General features: G+C 44.6%; 1 protein-coding gene across 1 annotated transcript; it reads right to left on the reverse strand.

The window, feature by feature from the left end:
* Positions 1–5161: 5161 nt before the first annotated feature.
* On the reverse strand, positions 5162–21402 carry LOC130113402 (SERTA domain-containing protein 2-like). The gene is made up of 2 exons (XM_056280996.1): positions 21225–21402; positions 5162–6569 (listed from the first exon to the last, which is right to left on the reverse strand). Exon 2 carries the CDS (start codon positions 6563–6565, stop codon positions 5636–5638), a length of 930 nt encoding a protein of 309 aa, XP_056136971.1. The 5' UTR covers positions 6566–6569; positions 21225–21402; the 3' UTR covers positions 5162–5635.
* Between the last annotated feature and the right edge of the window lie 544 nt (positions 21403–21946).

Consider the following 21946-nt stretch of genomic DNA (forward strand, 5'->3'; position numbering starts at 1 on the left):
TGATACGCGGTCACATGATGAGTCTGGGTCACATGGCTCATTCTAGCAGTCTTGCTTTAGTTGTGCTTCCTCGACACAACTGTCTCCTAACATTCACCACCACCGGCTTTGTTGTTTTTAGTTCCACTGTGTCACACCGCACAGTGTCAACTACGTAGCTCTCTTGGACCAATCTCCAAAGCCGGGATTTGGCTGTTTACTTCTTGACAGCCTGTTTTTAAAAATTTCTATTTATTTTATTTTATTTTATTTTTTTTTGTAATGACTCTCCCATCAGAGCGAGGCTGCGTTCGCTATCGCGAGAGACCGACGTGAACGACCCGGGGCTCACTCTGGTTCGCAGGTCTACTGAATTGGTGGCCGCTGCCTGTGTCTGTCGAGTTGGCCTGTCCCAGGAGCCTCTTAGGCAGACAGGTAATATGCTGTTGGTTTGGAGGTGTCCTCTATTGTTGACACCCGATGAAAGTGGCTGGTGAAATTTTGAATGTACCAGTCGCCGTAGCTACCAGAAAAGTTTGTTTCCTGCCTTGTTTGTGTTTCTCGCTGTTCTTCTGGATGCGTGTGTGTGTTTGTGTGTGTGTGTGTGGGGGGGGGGGTGCATTCGTTAAGACCACTGAATCTCTGACAGAGGCTGAGCAGTGAAGGTCAACTCAGAGGATTTAAGGGACCAGTTTCTGTGCGTTCAAGTTCCACACTGTTTTTATTATGAAGTACTTTTCCTTGTCACGACCCTCATTCGCTCACATTTGCTTTGTTATTAATATTATTATTTTTACTTCATTTGGTTGTACCACTGTCGGCCCTTTCTCCCAGGAGGATTTTGCACATTGTAAAGATGAAATGGATGTAATCATAGTTCACTGTGGCTTCAGACTGTGTCAACTATGGATTGTAAAATGTATGGGAAAATTCCTATGGAAAAAAAGCTGAATCACTTGAAGAGCCTGTCAAAATGTTGACGTGCATGCCCGGGTTCTTTTGAGACTTTAAGTGTGTAAATTTTACTTTTAGTGTACACAACAAATTAAAATAATTAAAGAGAAAAGGGGTGTGGTCGCCTTATACTTCTCGTATGAAATCCTACTGGAAGATGTGCACGGCATTGTGTTTCAAGTACCAGTCCTATCCGAGGCTTCCTGCAAGCCATCTAAAAGACGATGAAGAGGTTTTTTATCTATAAAAATACCTCACTGAACATCTCCAAAGGCAAACAATTGTCCCAGGTTTTGACGAATTTGGTTATTCACTCCAACCGTCACAAGACAACTGTCTGTACTCTCTTGGACTCAAATCAATTCACGTGTTCTTGCCGTTAAAGCTGATCGAACGATTGCGTCCCAGAAAGACTTGAGAAGAGAAGAGACAAAGTGGGTCCTCATTTCAGTTTATTGTAGAAAATAAATTTGCAAAAGTGTAAATCTCATCAACCATGAGCCATTTAACATTCTCGTAAAATTTTCAGGAAAATGTAATGTTTTTGCATAGGACAAGGCACAGATTCAGGTTCAGTCTGGACATGCAACTCCCAAGAAAATAAAAACGCATGTGACCGCCCCCCCCCCCCGACCTCAACCTGCCATCCCGCTACACGTCTGACGCAAAAATGTGACGAACCCAAAAGCGCCGCAGCTACGCCACAGGGCTGCTCATGTGACAGAGCTGTGAACGTTTGGTTTTATTAGAAATAACTGACTCCCTGTTCTCTGTTGAATCAATCCCCCACCTGAAAAAAAAAAGATGGTCTCAAGCCGGAAAAGCTTACGAGGTTTTCCCTGAAAAAGACGTCACATAAAATGAGGACTTAAGTGATACGCCACAGGTGATGGTTAAGGAGTGCCCTGTTGACCCGGGGTGCGATTCACTCACAGCCTACAGTCTCTAAGAGCTGTGTATTACTGGACTATAATTAGAAATAAATAAAATAGATAAAAGAATACAAATAGATAGTTATTAGAACATTGAGCTAGACTGAACAAGAGTCAGATAATTCTAAGAGAACCGTGTTTTGAACAGTATGGCTTACTTGATTTCATTCTCTCTCACACACACACATGCACACACAAACGCAGTTATACAAATTAGGGCTATGGCATGGATTGAACTAAGGTCATTTGTGTCGATGAAAAGTTAAAATATATTACACAGTATTACATCCTATCAGTCCTGTAATGACATACATCTCATTAAGAATTCTAACAAAATCGACTTTCAGACTTTCAGAAGTCTGATGTTTATCAAAAAATGTCCCAACATTCCATGGTAAGTTTTTTTTCTTCTTCTGAGGTTTGTGTTTTAGTTTTTTCTACAGAGAAAATGCATCCTTTAGCGCCCTGCATTAACTCAACAACAACTTAGACTCAAGGGTCAGTTTTGGTCGAACGGCCCTTAAGACAACATAAGTTATGTACAAATAAAAATATTACTTGACTTAAAATACATGTTTTTGTACACCAGAGCAGAAATACACATTTCTGCCAGAAAAAGATCATTCAGAGCCTTTAGTGTCTTTCGATTTTAGTGTGTATTTTACACTAAAATCACTCCCAACTGTGTCACTGTCAGGTAAAAACTACATTCTCGCAAATTTTGTAGTTTGTTTTTCCCTTGAATGCATAGGTGTGTAGTTAGCTAGGGGACTGTGGGGACATTTTGTGTTGCTTGGGGAAAGACAAGTTGAATCAGCTAACTTGTTTCCTAAAGACACAAAGGAAATATACTGTAAATAGAGTATATTATCTAACAATGAAAGATAGAAAAGAATCTGCATTGTGGTGAAAACTCATCTCTATTTAAAATTGTGGCGTTACATTACATGGCCCAAAGTATGTGGACACCTGGATATCCCACCTGTATGAGCTTGTTGAACATCTCATCCCAAAACCACGGGCACTAATATGGAGTTGGTCCCCCTTTTGCTGCTATAACAGCCTCCATTCTTCTGGGAAGGCTTTCCACTAGATTCTGGAACATGGCTGCAGTTTCGCTCCCATTCAGCCACAAGAGCCTTAGTGAGGTCAGACACTGATGTTGGGAGAGACAGTCTGGCTCACAGCTGGCGTTCCAGTTCATCCCACAGGTGTTGGATGGGGTTGAAGTCGGCTCTGTGCAGGCCAGTCATGTTCTTCCACACCAAACTCTGCAAACCATGGGGCCTCATTCATCAATTGTTCGCACATACAAATTCGTTCTTACACACCCATGGAATTTTTTTTTAGCCCCGATGTTTGTCTCAGAAACCAGTGTAGAACCTTGGTAACCCCTAAATTTAGACACCGACTGGCTAACACTGATATCTTGGCAAGCCTAGATGATTGCTTGTTGCAAGAGGTAGACAACAGATGTAAGGGGGAAGGAATTACAAATAACCATCAGGCTTTGCTTCTAACTGTCAAGACCATCTTGAGAGCTAAAAAAAAAATTCCATGGGTGTGTGAGAACAAATTTGAACATACGAACGATTGATGAATGAGGCCCATGTCTTTATAGACCTTGCTTTGTGCACGGGGACATTGTCATGCCGAAACAGGAGGGCCTTCCCCAAACTGTTACCACAATGTTGGAAGTACACAATTCTCTAGAATGCTGCAGCATGAAGGTTTCCCTTTACTAGTACTAAGGGGCCTAGCTCAAACCATGAAAAACACCCCCAGACCATTATTCCTCCTCCACCAAACTTTACAGTTGGCACTGCATTCGGGCAGGTATTGTTTGCCTGGCATCTGCCAAACCCAGACTGATCCATCAGACTACCAGATAGTTAAGCGTGTTTCATCACTCCAGAGATGCGTTGCCACTACTCCAGAGTCCAATGGCGGTGTGCTTTACACCACTCCAGCCGACACTTGGCATTGTGCATAGTGATCTTAGGCATGTGTACGGCTGCTCGGCCATGGAAACCCATTTCACGAAGCTCCTGATGAACAGTTCTTGTGCTGACGTTGCTTCCAGAGGCAGTTTGGAACTCGGTAGTTAGTGAGCGTTGCAACCGAGGACAGAGGATTTTTACCCGCTATGCTTCAGCACTTGGCGGTCTTGTTCTGTGGTCTTGTGTGGCCTACCGCTTCAGGGCTGGGCTGTTGTTGCTCCTAGATGAAGTTTCTAGTTTACAATAGCAGACTTACAGTTGAGTGGGTCAGAAATTTGACCAACTGACTTTCTGGAAAAATGGCATCCTATGAAAGCGCCACAGTGAAAGTCACTGAGCTCTTCAATATGACCCATTCTACTGCCAGCGTTTGTCTAAGATTGCATGGCTGTATGCTTGATTTTAAGTGTCTACCAGCAATGGATGTAGCTGAAATAGCCAAATCCACTCATTACAAGCGGTGTCCACATACATTTGGCCATACAGTGTAGAAGTTATAGGTTTACAAAAAAGTTGATGTACAATCTTTTGTGTGTGTGCAGGGAAAACATTTGTGCGCGTATGACTATGTGTGAAAATTATGTCCCCATCATCTTCCCAACCAAACCTACACTCGTGCGGGGATGCCAGCTTTCCATCATCAGATATCTGCTCGGAGAAGTTCACAACCCTCAAGCCCTGAAACCTCTTAAAACTCCACTGTAGAGTTTCGTCTTAAAAAATATGCAGCTTTCTATCCTTTGCCAAAATAAAATTACACTTTTCCAGATCTGCAACTGTCACCTGACAACAGTGATAAACTCTACCGACCATAGTGGCATTCAGCACTCGTGTCAGTGAAGACCCACACAAATGTGCAACATTATGAAGTGACTCCCCAGCATCATATTGATATAAACGACGATGGGTTCGATTTCTAATCAGCTAAAATGATCTTTAACCTGGTGTGTTTCCCTGACCTCCCAATTAAGAGAATGAAAAGCGAGCGCCCTTTCCAGAATGAGACCCGCTGAAATTGGGGGGGAAAAAATCACCTTAAATGGTCAAATCAAAATCAAAGTAATCAGTACCACAAAATTGAATGAATGTTATATTTTTTTAAAGAACAGTCATTACCTTATGAACTTGACTGACAGAAAAATTGACACTTTCCTGTTATACACTGAATCCTCAAGATTTCAGCTTCAAAACTAACGGGCGATGATTTTCATCCAGAATGGATAATCTAATATTGCTATATTGGTGATGGAGTGATAGCTAGGAGAGCTGTTTGAAACGTAGACCAAGGCACTCAACTGTCAGTTTTTACAAAAAGAAAAAGAAATTACAATATTTTATCTCATCTGGGAACTGTGTGGATGGACAGTAACGAACATCTCAGGTGATGCTTTACATTTCTTACAATTTCCGGACTGCTGTAGAAATCTGCTGGTGCTGTGCTTTTCACCAGCCTTACCAGTCTGAGTTTGTGGATAAACCAATAGAAAAGTACTTGAAGTACACAGTATTACTATGCTTCCACTCTGCTAAAAAAAAACAAGCTTACTAATTTATAATCCACTTCAAAATGCCAGTACTGATAATTGTTGGTAAACTTTGTAATCATATTGCACTGTAACACCATCGTAAAGACAAAATTACATGATATTTATCAAAGTACCTTGCCAGTATCACTGTGTACTTACAATGTTTTTCAAAAAGGTGAACACACAGCTTAACTCCTCAGGGTCAGACAGCTGTAAAGTAAGAGATGGGGGTTCAGCGCATCGCTCACGAGCCCACTAACACCTCCATGATATGGTCCAGCTCGGCCAGGTCCATTTTAAACGGCTGGTTCTGAGAGCTACCGACTGAGATGCTCCTCACCAGCTCCTCTGACATCACCATGGGTGCCATCTTGGCTGCCGATGAGCTGACAGCGGCGGTGGCAGAGGGCGGACAGGGACCAAAGTCGTACATGGAGGTATCGATGTCTGTGAAGAGGATGTCATCCAGAGCAAAATCAGTCAGGAAGCCTCCCTGGGAGGAGATGTAAGTGGGAGGAAGAGGAGGAGGCGAGATGGAGAAAGGGGGAGGCCGAGGCTTATCTACCCTGATCTCCTCCTCCCTGTCGCTCTGTGGTTCCTCCTTTAAGATGGGGTCTTCAAACAGTGCCCGTGCAGTGTGAGGAGGGGATGATAGAGGACCCAGCTCCTCGATGTCCTCCAGCGCCGAGGAGAAGCTGTCTTTGTGTGATGGGGAAGGAGGAGTCGGCTGGAGGGAGTGATGCACTGGGAGGGGAGAGGAGGAGGGCGTCAAAGTGAGGAACAATGGTGGGTCCTCTTCCAAAACAGAAGCAGGGGTAAGGCATGAGTCAGGTGCTGATGAGCGGACACCCAGGGAGGGCAGAGGAAGAGGTGGAGGGGGAGTTGCGAGTTGGCGGGCATGGGCAGCAATCTCACCGGGCGGCATGGTGAGGAAGAGGGCACGGATGCCTCCTTCCTGTTTAAGGTCCTCGTGGATGTGACGGATGACGTTGTTGATGAGGACCTGACGCTGCAGGTTGAGGCCGGCCCCAGTCTGCGGCCCGCACAGCTTCACCAGTGACATGTTGAGCACCATCTGCCGCTGCAGTGCCAGCGATGCCCGGAACCCGCCGCCCAACTCCTCCGTTACATCCCCGTCCTCATCCAGTTTCCGCTTCACCCCGTTACTCAACATAAATCTGAAGAGCAAAGAAAGGTCAAAGGTCAGGAAGAGATGTAATGTAGTGTTTCCTTTAGTAATATTCCATCAGTGGGTGGTGGTGTGCGGCTGGGCCGGGGTGTTGGTGGGGGTTGGTATGTGAACAACCAATCAAAATCAAGTTCTTTAAAACTTCTTCAAAACTTCTTTAAAACTTTTAAAACTCAAGAGAAGGTGGAATCTATGTTCACACAACCATGTGTCGCTCTTTTAAGGACACTCAGTGTGTGTGTGTGTGTGTGTGTGTGTGTGTGTGTGTGTGTGTGTGTGTGTGTGTGTGTGTGTGTGTGTGAGAGAGAGTTCCACAATCTAGAAAACACGGTTGGAATCACAGATTGGAGACATAACAGATTTCAGATATTAGCACAGGAATGTGAGGAATTTGGAGATCTGAGGCAGATTATTACAAAATCTGTTAAAGTATTATTAATTTAAAGTAATTTGTCCATACATCATCAAAATAGTATCCAAATAATTTTTGTGAATTGAGACAGTAGCTGTGATTTGCCAACACACCATTGACTGGTAAGGAAAAGACCTTAAATCATGCATTTTTATTTGGACTGTAAATCTCTTATGCAAGCAATATGATTAAGAGGATCTAAAAATGCCATATTGGTTAATATTATGGTTGATTGTACAAACTATGTAAAACAATATATATCTATATATATCTATATCTGTGTGTGTGTGTGTGTGTGTGTGTGTGTGTGTGTATGTATGTATATATATAGTGAAAACATGTCTTTAGAAATTTTTGCAAATTTGTTGAAAATAAATAACTGAAATCCCTCATTTATAAATAAGTACTGAGGCCCTTAATTCAGCGCTTTGTAGAAACCCCTTTGGCAGCACTTACAGCTTAGAGTCTTCTTGGGTAAATGCCTAGAAGCTTTGCACACCTGGATTTGGGTAGTTTATCCCATTCTTCCTGCCAGATCCTCTCAAGTGTCATCAGATTGGATAGGAAGTGTATGTGAACTGCCATTTTCAGTTCTCTTCGCAGATGAGCTAGGCTAACTGCTAGCCCATGCAGACTGGCAATTCCCACAGTCATCCTGGCTGGCGTTTGTTCCCTTGGACAGTGATTTTTTTTGGTTTGGATATATGTGTTAGTTTGAACACGTGTGTTCTTGTAGTTCTTCAATGTGTTTTTGTCTGTATGTGGCACTGCTGTGGGCAACGGCATTTCATTCCACTTCATGTACGCAGGAATCAGTGTTCCTGATTCCTGACTCCCGAGATGTTCTGTGGGGTTTAAGTCTGGGCTTTGTCTGGGGCACTCAAGGACAGTCAGAGACTTATCTCGAAGCCACTCCAGTGTGATCTTGGCTGTATACTTCGGGTCATTGTCATGCTGAAAGGTGAACCGTCGCCACAGTCTGAGGTCTTGTGCACTCTGGAGCAGGTTTTCTTAAAGGATCCCTCTTTTGGCTGCATTCATCCATCCCTCAATTTTGACCAGTCTCCCTGCCTCTACCGCTGAGAAGCACCCCCATAACATGACCACCACCATGCTTCACCGTAGGGATGATATTCGCCAGGTGATGAGCAGTGCCTGTGTTCGCCAGACATTGTGCTTGGAGTTCTGCCCAAAGAGTTCAATTTTTGTCTCATCAGACCAGAGAATCTGTTTCCTTATGTGCTCAGAGTCCTTTAAATGCTGTTTGGCAAGCTCCAAGCAGGCTGTCATGTGCCTTTCACTCAAGAGTGGCTTCTGACGTAGACTGCTTTTATTTGTCATATCCTTATATGCATGTTGCATACATACCAAATGGACCGCAGTGCCACATTAAAAACAAATAACATGCAATAAATATTAAAAACAAAAAGTGCATTAAAAACAAAAAATACTTCACAGGCCTAAACATCACAAGCACACCTGACACGGACAGTGAGTAAAGCCTCCTACAGACTGAGATTTTAGCAATCCTATAAGTTTATTGCAAGCCACAATGGGACATGGATGTAATAAACTTGGGTATGACATCAAGCCTGATGTATGTAGACTGTACGATGATAACACCTACTGAATCGCAGGCTACGACGCAAGTCCATAAAAACGCCATCAGCATGCGTGCCGCATTAGCGCGCGTAATCAATCTACGCCGCTGGTAGAGCAACATGACACCAATCAGGAATCAAGTCCTTTCAATAGTCGTCGCATTCATGTGTTTGGAAAAAATCCACAGAAGAGGAGGAGGAGGAGGATGTGGTTTTGTTAAATCCATCGCATTTGGGTCACAGATGCTAACAGTGTGCTTGTTTGTGTTTAGCGCCAGCAAGGATCCTGCGTCACGTTGATCAGCGCGTCATTTCGTGCTGTATTTCTACTGGTTGGTCAGTAGACGTAGGTCGTGGCAGCAGTCACGTTGTGAGATGGTCATCCTAAATTTCTGACAGTCAGACTTTTTAAAAATTATTATTTTCCCTTTTTCAGTGGCCAATCGATCCCTATTTTCGCTGAAACACCCACCCTCGTACTGCATGCGTTCGCCAACTGCACCTCTCCGGCCGGCAGTCTCGAAGGAGTCGCCTCCAGGCCGAACCACTGCTTCCCCCCCCCCACCCAGAGACGCATTCATGTGACGAACACAAGCCGACTCCGCCCCCCTCCCGAAGACAGCGTTGCCCATTATTACTGCTTCATCGAGTCCGGCCATAGTCGGATCTGACGAGACCGAAGCGCGAACCCCGGTCCCCAGTGGGCAACCGCATCGACACAAAGCCGATGCTTAGACCGCTACACCACCGCGGACCCACTGTCAGACTATTGTCGCAGGTTATCTTCGGTCGCAAGACCGTAATAACGGCTGTCTTTGAACCTGTCTCCCAGTGCAACGTAGGTCCATCGTTTTGGAGCCACGACCAAAGATATCGCCACGTTTAGATGGCCCAACTTCACACAGTGTATACCGGCCTTAGGAAGGTCAAAAAGTCATTTTATGTAGGGTCTAAGTGTTCGGGCTGTTGAGGAACCTCACAGCCTGAGGAATGAAACTGTTGCATAGTCTGGGGGAGGCAGCACGGATGCTCCAGTACCTCCTGCCAGAGGGTAGGAGGATGAACTGATGACCATCTCTGCAGAGGACTTCCAAAGCTCTGTTAGAGGGACAATTGGGTTCTTGGTCACCTCCCTGACCAAGGCCCTTCTTGCCCGGTTATTCAGTTTGGCTGGACAGCCAACTCTAGGGAGAGCTCTGGTGGTTCCAAAATTCCTCCATTTCATATTTATTGAGGCCACTATGCTCCTGAGAGCAGTCAAAGCTTTAGAAATAGTTTTATACCCTTGCCCTATCTATGGATCGCCACATTTTTATTGCAGAGGTTTACAGAGCGTTCTTTGGACTTCATGGCAGGAACACTACTTCTCCTGGATCGCCACCACAGCAAGGTGGTGAAGATTGCATGTACCAATGATCCCAAGAGCTATGCCGTCTGGAGCTTGGCTCCTGCTAGGGTCACCCAAGGCGGTCAAGGGGGAGGTTCCAGACGAAGCGCAATCCAACAAAGATCTAAATGGCGGAAATGGTGGAAGATGTCTCCAGGTCACAATGGTAGTGAAGGCGGATGAAGGCTGCAACAGAAGGTGGTCCCCAATCGTCTTGGTTCTCCATGCCATTGGACTCTGGCCACCCCCTGCCAAGGACCGTGTGGTGGCTGCTGGCCCCTCAGCCACGCCACGTAAAAAGCTGTCAAGCACAGGCGGTCTACCATTATGCGGCTCCAAGATCGCCTCTATGCCCACCGGAGGACCCAGAAGGACCCAGAGGGAGGACGGTCATACTCGACCCCGAGCGTCTGCCGATGATGATGATATCAATAAATTCATTTTGCCACAGGTGGACTCCAATCAATTTCTAGACACACTTCAAGGATAATTAAAGCAAACAGGATGCACCTGACCACAATTTGAAGCGCCATAGCAAAGGGTCTGAATACTTAAATAAATGAGAGATTTCAGTTTTTGATTTTTAATAACTGCAAAAAAATTTCTAAAAAACATGTTTCCACTTTTTCATTACGGGTTATTGGGTGTCAACTGGTGGGCAAAAATCTACAACACAAAAAGTGTGCAAAAAGTGAAGGGGTCTGAATACTTTCTATAACCACTGTGTGTATGTGTGTGTGTGTATATATATCTGTGCGTGTCTGTGAGTGTGTATGGTGTATGTTAACTGTCTGCTGACATGCTCCCGTGTGACAGCTGACAGTGTGGGAATCCTCTCAACAAAAACATGTCACCCATAACAGGAAACCCATAAACCTCCCTTACCACTACTGACCATAGGCTCCACCCTCTCTTTCCCTGTCTCAACCACATCGCTCTCTCTCTCTCTCTCTCTCTCTCTCTCTCTCTCTCTCTCTCTCTCTCTCTCTCTCTCTCTCTCTCTCTCTCTCTCTCTCTCTCTCTCTCTCTCTCTCTCTCTCTCTCTTTCTCTACTGGGTCCTACATGGGTCTCACATTTCATCAATGTGCACCTTTCCATATTTGTCAGTGACTTTATTAAAATATTGCAAAATTTGTTGTTATTATTTTGTCCATCTATCTATAACAGAGATAGCTGGATAGACAGATGGACAAAAAGACAGACAGACAACTGCATAACAAACCCCATTACATTAACATAAGCAACAACATGGGACAGTCAGTTGCCTTCATGAATTATGATGAGTGGCTCACAGGTAAAGTTAATTCAGTGCAACTGTAGCAGAGGGTGCAAAAGCACATCTGAAGTGTAGTCCTTTTTGCACCCGAGGGTCCTGTTTCCGCCACCACAGCAGAAGAGTTCATGTTTTTATCTGGGCGAAATTCACAACTAATCAACGATTCACATCCATCTATCTCCAACAGGTTTTCCCTGGCAGTTATAAAAGTGATGGTGGAGAGAAAAGGCCAAGCTTTCAGATCGTATCCGATAGCTAGTATTACGAAACCATACAGAGAGAGATAGATAGGGCAATTTAAAGGAATAATTAGAATTTTTTAAAGTCTAGTCCTCTTTCATATTCACCACTCATGTAGTGCACAGGTAGGCTTCATTTCAACAGTCATCCGTCCTTTCCTTCATACTGGACACAGCTCGAGCTTGCCAGTTACAGTTTTAACGGAACTACTGAGGACAAATCCACTTCCCTCATCCAGCACCAAAAAACAATCCCAGGTTCAGCCCAAGCTGACATGATGCTGCAGCAAGTCTATCACGGTGAATTTGAGCGATTGCTCCAAAATTTCGTTTTCACGGTCGGTTACGATCATCTCCTACCTTGTTGCTTCCTGCAAAACAGCCTACCAGCGACTACCAGCAGTCCCGAGTTACTCCACTGTGGCACAGCAAAGCAAACACTAAGTGAGGATTTAGCGATAAAAATGACTACAAATGTTTGAAATGACCACTTGAATTCACTACGACAGTTGCATCAGAGCTGATGCAACTGTTGTTGCATCATGTCAGCATTGGCTGAACCATGGAGTGTTTTTTTTTTACACTGAACAAGGATTATGGATTTGTTTGCCATTATCTCAATTGATCTGTGGATGACAGGCTCAAACTTTGTGTCCAGTATGAAGAAAAGGATGGACGAATGTGGAAATGAGACCTACCTGTCTTCTACATGACCGATGAACACAAGATAGAGATAGACTTCATAATACTGGAGCTATTCCTTTACTGTCACCCGGCGTTCACCTTCACCCCTCCAACAGTGCGTATTGCTTCAGCCCAGTGTACGATTACCGGTACCCGATACACAAACTAGAAAAGGAGAGGGGGGGGGAGGGGGAGAGAAACTAGACATTTGCACATTCGCTGTTGCATTGAAAACCTCTCTCTTTTGAAAACAGATCACAAACGAGAGCAAAGAAGTGAAGAAACCGGCACGTGTGTGCGTTTGTGTGTGCCATGCACACACACACAGACTCTCACACATTTGCACTGGCTCATTACCATAGCAAACATGGCTAACCAGGACTGTGTGTGTGTGTGTGTGTGTGTGTGTGTGTGTGTGTGTGTGTGTGTGTGTGTGTGTGTGTGTGTGTGTGTACGCGCACACATTCGGGGGTGGGAAGCAGTGCAGACTGACTTCAAGTGTGTGAGTAAGCGCACATGGGTTCTATGCCTTGCTCAAGGACCCTTCAGCTGGACACGTGGCGGCAGGAAGTTAAACCTGGAACCTTCATGTCACAGGCAGGCGATATAGCGCTGACGAGCTTTCTGGCAGCGTGCAGCTGATAAGTCCTGACAGGGGTGGAGTCACCCGCCTAGGCAAATGCAACGACCCCCTTCTCAGACAAAATTCATGACAATGACCACCCCCCACCCCACCCCCCACCCCTCACATAAATACACAAAAAAATCCCTGCACCCTCAGTCCTACTCTTCACTCACGTGACAACCATCTGCTCCCCCTGAACCCCTGAGTCAGACCAGGGTGAGACGGACAGCGAGGGAGAGAAAAGAGAAGAGACAGACAGACAGAAGGCAGAGCAGTCGGAAGACAGAGGGAGAGATGAGGAGGGAAGATGTGAGGAGATGAGGTGAGGAGATGACGAGTTGTGAGGAAAGGAATAGAGAGGAAAAGAGGTGCTGAGGAGAGGAGGTGAAAGTGAACGAAAAGGAGAGGAGGAGATGTGAGGACTCCTAGAATGGGCCATTGTACTAAAGATGTCAGAATTAGCCACCAGATGGACAGTCACCAATATTAACACAGACTTTCCAAAAACACATTAAAATCGGATCAAAAGCAGTAATCAGATTAAACTTTTCATGTCTAAAAAGCTTGACGGCATAATATAATGTTAAACTACAACATTTTACATGTGTAAATGACCAACATTGTGTTTTTTACACTAAAAAAGAAAATGTTATGCTCTCATCCACAAATGTTCACAGTTGTCTTAACAAAAGTGAGGGAGGGGTGGTCTACGCCTCATTGATATTCGTGTTTTCACGAGCCTACATGAGTGACAAGCAAACAAGGTTCGTCGGTGAGGGTGGGCGGGGTTTCATAATGTGATGATCTGATCTGATTGGCTGTATGTAAATGAGTGTCTGATGACATCATGAGTATCAGAAAAATGAGATTGGCTGTGAGAAGCTGAACGGGGAGCTCTTTTAAAAAGTGAAAAATAGTAAAAATGGATTCTACCTTTCACACTTCTCAGTAGAAAGAGATGTTTAAAGCAATAAGTGATGTTAGAAAATATTAGTGTTTCAATTTCAGCCCAACTTTATGATGCTTTTTTTCTGTTCCCTTGAAGAAATTACATAAATGTGCTACTTGTTACAATCTAGGCTATATGAACTAAAACATTTATAACTAAAACATTATAAAGATGACTGTCAGTCACAAAAGGCAGGTAGACTTAGGTGGGGTCATCGTCCATTACCTGCCTAGTGGTAGGTGAGGACAGGATAGGAGTATGTGGCATGTATAGGGTGGATTTCAAAGGCCACATACCTTTCTTTTGAGCAAACAAAAAGAAGCGGTGTCCTGTTACCACATCTTTCCAGCCCTCGAGGCCCTGCCGCGAACACGAGTGAGTCACTGCTACACTCACACTGGTCCGAGGCAACAGGCACTTTTGGTGGCGATAACTTCAATGCCCTGCCCTGTACCTGCTTTCGCATCTAGACCACCTATTGTCTGGAGGTGTCCGGTCCCTACCTGCGCTCCCTGAGTGTCTGGGGCTGGGCTTCTAGGATGAACCAATTTATTTTTAGGAAAATGGATGAAAATTATATTCAGGAGGGCTTGCAGAGAAAACATAGCCGTTGATCAACATTCCCCAGCTGTTCTGAGAACAAATGCCTTGAGATCTCAGAGGAGGGACACCTCTCTCTCCCTCTCTCCCTCTCTGTCTGTCTGTCTGTCTGTCTGTCTGTCCTGGCTTGGCCACCCTGCTACTGGCGATGCAGTCTTCATTTATTGTCTATACCCACATTGTGTTGTTTACATCTATGGCCACTAGGTGGCAGGTGCAGTATTGTAACAGGGCTGCACAGAAACACAGTGTATATAACACAAGATGTTGCAAGATATCAGTGCAAAGTGTTATAATAAGGGATGCACAGATACTGATACTCACATCGGATTTTGGGCTAAAATATAGTATCGTATCGGAGATTTCTCCCAAGACTAAAATCTGATACCAAAACCCTCAAGTAATATGTTGTAAATAAAAGTAAAATGGCTTGATTTACAGCACTGTTGACACATGGAGTCCTGTATTTCCTTAATGGTGAAAAAAATGATCCTATTTTAATCATTTTGCCCATTCCCCCCAATCTAATGGTCTATGTCTGCACTGTTCAACAAAGGTAATGGACTGGATCAGTACTTGGTATCAGCCACTACTTGAAAAAATCATACTTAAAATCTGTATCTGTAGTGAAAAAAAGTAACAAGTAATATCAGTGGATCCCTAGTCATAATACATCACAACATCCTGCATCATACCGCCAAATTCTTGCCAACACACAGCCCTACTCCAGACTGAGGGAGGAAACTCACGCCGACACCATACAGAGGGGCTGGGATTGAATTTAGGACCCTTTGTTGCAGTGTTGTTTTTTTTTAAGCTAATGCGTCAAGTAAACCATGAGCATCATAATACCTACAGTAAACGGTCCAGATACATTGAGGTCAGGGTGTTTCTATAATTCTATGAGGAGAATGGGGCAGCTTCGGAGGACTGTCGCCTCTGCAGGAGTTCTCTTGCGTAGCAGGCTCTGGCATTCAGTCATACTGAGAACAAGAAGCATTCTGGGGGTTTTTTTTTTAAGCATCTAATTCCTGCAGTGCAGAAGCCCCTCTGGATTCTGCAGTTTGCTTGCTACCGCAAAGCTGCTAAGATTTATCCAGTCCAGACACAGGGAGAATTTCTCCTGCCCGGCAACAGTTGAGAGTCACTTACTCCAGTATGAGAGACAAAGCACCTCATTACCTCACGTGAAGCACCGTATGTCCTGCACCAGCAACAGAAGATTAGCAAATATGTTCATTTTTGCAGTCTATCTGACTGTTCGCTAGAGTGGTTTATGAAGAGGAAATGTTAAATGTGTCAACCAGTCACTGCTGGTCCTCGCTCCGGTTAGAAACCCCTTCCAGCTGCCTGGCCGCCAGGCACTGCAGCTGGCCGGCCCAGATTATCAAGGTTATTTATTGGACCTTGTTTCGTAAAGACAGTGAGCTTTATTTCGTCAATCACAGTAAAATCTTTCAGTTGATACATTTCTATAGACTTACGCTTCTACCTTCAGGGAGCGAAGAAAAAAAGACGTGGGGGGAGGGGGTGACATTTCTAGGGAAGAGTGAGGAGAAGCGGTATAAAACAAAATCTCTAGAGAAGAAGGTATAGTATTATGGTAAAATTGGAGAAGAGGGGAGAACAGTGGTCCATAGAAACAGAGAAGAAGTGGGGCGGAATGGTGTTTAGCCTGATAAACACAGAGGAGAGGAGAATGGAAGAACAAGTTTTACTGTAAAACAAAGCAAAGAAAAGGGAGGAGGACTAGTGCTTAGTCAAAACCAAAGAGAAGAGCTAGGAGGAATCCTGACATGACAGCATCCATGCAGTGAAAATGGACTTTAGTCACTGACAAGGAATGCTGTGTGTTTGGGGTCACTGAGCGCCTGATCTCTGTGCCAAGGACTGCTTCTGCCCCTCAGGGTGTACCCTCCCAATATGGGCACAAATGACTCACTTCATGACTACCTTCACTTGTCACCTCAGCTGCAAGGTTGAAAGGTAAACATAATTTTCACAGCTCATTTTTCCTTACATATTTAACCAGGAACAGTGAGGCTGTATCTTCTTTAAGCAAACGTTAGGTTGGGAACTATTTATCATCCTCAGCTTTTCTGTCTGTAGCAGAACTTCAGACGAATAAATAAATTAATGTGTGTCTGTGACTGACTGTCTCTTAAGTAGCTTTGTTCAAATTTGCATACGGTGTTACTACATAGTACTATATAGTACATGTGTAGTCTGTAGAATTGAGTGCAGTATTTCAGTAAAGAGTACAATGGCTTTTTGGATATACTATACTACATCCTCGTAGAGCCACACCACTTCCTTTCAACCCTTTGCAGGTTGAGGACAACACACTGCATATGAAGTTCTACTAATATGGTGACAGAAATCTTTTTAAAAATGTAAAATATCAAAAATTATTTTAACTACGTTCTGCTCAGCATAGTGAAAGGTAATGGTATTTAATGTACATTTAAACTTAACTTGTCATTCAACATGTTTTTGATAATTATTGGTATTTATTGGCAAATTTCAAATGAAAATACTCAATATGGCTGTGAAACAGCCGATAATAATAATAATAATAATATTCACAATCATAATAAAAATGGCAAAAAAATCTCATGTAATGCAAACGTTTTATGATAATAAATTCAGTCTCTGAGTTAGTTTGCCCCACAAGTCAAATGCTCAGCTTGTTTTGTTTCCAACATTTGAAAATAGAACAAGTTTCTGCCGATTTAGTAAACCCAGCGATTTAGTGGAGGCGTGCAGGTGGTGACAAAGTGTAATGTCACCTTTATGTAGTCACCATACGTATTACTTTACAAAAGCAGAAGAATAGAAAAACAGGACATGAAAAAATTAAGTTTTACTGTAATTTCAACAAATCGATACCTCATCATTTTCTTGACATAAAAATGTGCTGATTAATGTTCAATGTATCTCTCATCTCATCTCATCTTCAGCCGCTTTTCCGGGGTCGGGTCGCAGTGGCAGCAAGCTAAGTAGGGCACTTCAGGCTTCCCTCTCCCCAGCAACGCCCTCCAGCTCCTCCTGGGGGATCGATCCCAAGGCGTTAACAGGCCAGATTGGACATGTAGTCCCTCCAGTGAGTTCCGGGTCTACCCCGGGGTCGCCTCCCAGTTGGCCGTGCCCGGTAAACCTCCAAAGGAAGGCCCCCAGGAGGCATCCTAATCAGATGCCCGAACCATCTCAACTGGCTCCTTTCGATGCGAAGGAGCAGCGGCTCTACTCCGAGCTCCCTCCGGATGTCCGAGCTCCTCACCCTATCGCTAAGGCTGAGCCCAGACACCCTATGGAGGAGACTCATTTCAGCCGCTTGTATCCGCGATCTCACCCTTTTGGTCACTACCCAAAGCTCATGACCATAGGTGAGGGTTGGAACGAAGATTGACTGGTAAATTGAGAGCTTTGCCATTCGGCTCAGCTCCTTCTTCACCACAACGGTCCGGTACAACGTCCGCATTACTGCTGATGCTGCACCAATCCGCCTGTCAATTTCCCGCTCCATCCTACCCTCACTCGTGATCAAGACCCCGAAATACCTGAACTCCTTCACTTGAGGCAACAACCCAGAGGGAGCAATCCACCATTTTCCGGTAAAGAACCATGGCCTCAGCTTGGAGGTGCTGACTCTCATCCCGGCCATTTCACACTCAGCTGCAAACCACCCCAGTGCGCACCGGAGGTCGCGTTCTGACAAAGCCAACAAAACCACATCCTCTGTGAAGAGCAGAGATGCGATTCTGAGGTTCCCAAAACGGACACACTCCTCACCTTGGCTGCGCCTTGAGATCCTGTCCATGAATATCACAAACAGAATAGGAGACAAGGGACAACCTTGGCGGAATCCGACACCTACCGAAAACGTGTTTGACTTTGTGCCAAGAATGCGGCCACAGCTCTCTGAAATTTACTTAAATAAGTAAATTGAACATATGTTGATTAAAACTTCCGCGTTTCTGCCGCTTGGGTTTGAATCACCCTCCGCCATTGTTGGTTGTTGTCATGACGTATCGCAATGCTTTGTAGGACACTCATGCCAGTGTAGTGTCCAGTTTTTGCACACTACAATATTTCTCCAGCTCTAGTATGACATCCGGGTATTTTTAGCATACTACTTGATGTATAGTATGGTTACTAAGTGCATTCGCAACTATTGCACATAATAAATAGTATGCTAGTATGCAATTTCCGACGCAGCCACTATCCCTCTTTGTTTAAACCCATTGTGGCCTGTAAGGTTTAACATGCATAATATTAGCTGTGTGTGACACAACAACACATTCCATTCACATCTATCCCTTTTAACTACCTGCATCCCACACACTTTTCCCGGTAGGCAACGGAATAGACTGCTACACTACCCGAGTGCCTCCAGACATTTTTCCTAAATCAAATGGTAAAGGATGACTTTAATGCCCGTTATCATATGACCTAACTAATAACTGAGACTGTGCATATAAGCCAAGCATTAAAGTTCCCATGAAATCAAAATAGATGTTTAAGTTTTTTATCACGTATGTCTGGCACTGATCGTCACCTATAAACCAGTATCTGGCTCAACAATAACAAAAAAGTGTTGTAGGTATTCTTAATGATATTTTAGACTGTCATTTCCTGGAAAATGATAACAAGATGTTGATGACTCATCCTGTACTTGGGGGCATATACAAATTTTGTGCCCGAAGAAACATTTTCTTGAATTTTTATGTCCCTCCACCACGACTATAAATTCTGCCAGTTACCAACCGGCGCACTGGACTTATGAGCTAGCTAGCAGTAATGGGCCGTTGCTGTGTTTTTAGTTGTGGTAACTCCTGCAATCTTTTCCTCTTTCTCCCCAGTGGGTTTGCATCAGCTGGGGAGATCCGCAAGAAGGGCCCAGCGCCCATCAAGAGTCACCACCGTACACTGCTGTATCCAGTTTTCGCCGGTCCGCCTTCCGCCACAGCATCAATCACAATCTCACAGGGCCCCCTTCCGTCTGCAGTGCATTCCGCACTATTGGCTACTGTAAACGCCAATCAACAACTGCAACAAGTCAAGTCAAGTCAGTTTTACTTGTATAGCTCAATATCACAAATTACAAAATTGTCCCTCCCTAGCTTCCTATTTTAACAGGAAACAAGTAAATATGGGGAATCAAATAGCACTCTGCTCGCTGTCTCATGGGAACTTTAAAACTGTGAGGCGTTTTGGATTTTTGTTGATTTTGCGCACCCTACTGGACAAAAGCGGTAGTGTTTCATGGAACAATGACTTAATTTCACCTAAGCATTGCCTCTTGTTGCAAAGATCTCTACCCTCTGATACCTGGTGCATTTGATCTGAAGAGGAGAGATGGTAAATGGACTGCATTTTTATATAGCGCTTCACTAGTCTACTGACCACTCACAGTGCTTTACAATGCATGCCTCACATTCACCCATTCACACACACATTCATACACCGATGGTGGAGGCTGCCAGCCAAGGCGCCAATCTGCTCATCAGGAGCAGTTAGGGGTTCAGTGTCTTGCTCAAGGACACTTCGACACGCTCTCTGCAGGAGCCAGGGATCGAACCAGTGACCTTCCGATTACTAGACGACCCGTTCTACCTCCTGATGCCGCCCCATGTAGTTGTGATTGGGAAAGACAGCTGTTTGTAAGACATACAGCGATCATGAGGTAATGTATATCTCGCTACTCGGGCTATGTATACTGTATGCATACCATAAATCCTTTGGCCAGATTTCGTAGGGAATCCAACCGGCGACAAGCATTTGGAATTATCACATCAAATCTTTTTGCTTATGGTCTCATTTGAGCCACGCCGTTATGCAGAGGCATCAAAATTCACCCGAGTCTGATAAACGATCAGTGAAAACCTTGTAGCAGTTTTGAACATCTGCATTCAGCAAAGGTTTTTTTTTTCTTTTAACTCATATAGGCCAAGCCAAAGGTGAGCTACTCCCACCCTCCTATGGACTGACTGATAACTGAAGCTGTGCATGAGAGCCAAGCATATGGGCTGTCTTCTCTCACCTTAAGTATATATTATAAAGTAATACTTGTGCGGAGAACCACATGATAACTCGCGTAGTGTGCGTTATGCTGTAATGCTGCGAGGCTCCGCCCCCTCATTCTTTAAAGGTCTGCTCCGCATTTCTTCCCTTGGCGGGGCACACACACACACACACACACACACACACACTTTCAGCTCAAGCTATGTTGGGTCCACTCCTCATTTCCTCCTAATTGCTTTTGATCACACTTTGACACATTGTCGTCCACCTTTTCCCCCTTTAGTTTTCGCTTATAGGGTAGCATTAGAGTACAACATACCGGGACGTGAACCAGTGACCTTCGGGCTAAACCTGTCACAGCAGCTGCCCCAGATCTCCGAGAACAGGGAGCTGCTGCTGGGATGGGGGCGCCATAGTCTGCTCACCGCCACCTGCCACCATAAAAGCCATGAAAAAAAAACGGTTCGGGCTTTCTCGTTGGAGTGTGCGGGGGAAAACACCCCTAATTTCTGTGGATAGCTAACGTATGCTAACACTTAGACTTAATAACTCGGCGAGTCGTAGCTAGCGTAGCGATTACGGCGTAACGAAGTCTGCATTTAAAAACAACTTGCGAGCTTTTCTTCCGTGGCGAGTTGGGACGTTTGATTTAAGACACAAGACGAGCCGTTTGCACCCTCGTATCGAGAGATCGCAGATGGGCGGACACTAACTAACTTATCTGCAAGGAGAGGGGTGTGTGTGGGGGGGGTGGGGGTGGGGGGTGTTACTAAAGTCCCGAGAAAACCAAAAATATCAAGTTTTTATGGGATAGTGTAACGTTAGAAAATAGCTCCGTCAACTTACCACATGTAGTTCGGGCAAAGATTGCAAAGCCTGCATCTGTGTCAGTGAGACGCCAAACAACGCCGGGGCTGGAGAGGGACATGGAAAATATTTCCGCCGGTTTCTTACGCTCTCATTTTATCTCCACCATCATCAGCACCACCATCAGCACCACCGGCACCACCGGCTAACGGTTACGGCCACGGCTCCTTCACACAATGGCGAGCAGGAGATGTGTCACCGACCACCGCTGCAAACAAGCACCGATGTGACGTCACGTTAAGTTGGGTTCAGAGTAAAAAAAAAAACTGCCGCCTCGCTTGGGTAAAGATCCGCCTCTCTCTCTCTCTCTCTCTCTCTCTCTCTCTCTCTCTCTCTCTCTCTCTCCGTTAATACCCGAGAGGTAGCGCAATGTGTTACTAGTATTACTACTGCGTATTTTTCGACTCAATTCCAAGGCTATCAAAATACACCGTGTCTATTATTATTATCGTCATTATTATTATTATTATTATTATTATCATCATCATTATTATTATTATTATTATTATTATTATTATTAAGTAGGCCTGCTGCAGTAACTCGAGCACAGAATCGCTCGTGCTTGTGTCGCTGTAGTATTTCTTAGTTGAAGTGCACCCGCCGAGCGCGAGTGACCGCAACTATGTGAAGCATCCAAGTTATTCAGCGTTTGGACGTCGTAGCAAATAGCGACGCAGCAGGGCCGTTAGAATGAAAAGCGT

Source organism: Lampris incognitus, chromosome 5 (genome assembly GCF_029633865.1).
Source record: "Lampris incognitus isolate fLamInc1 chromosome 5, fLamInc1.hap2, whole genome shotgun sequence".
Lineage (NCBI taxonomy): Eukaryota > Metazoa > Chordata > Actinopteri > Lampriformes > Lampridae > Lampris > Lampris incognitus.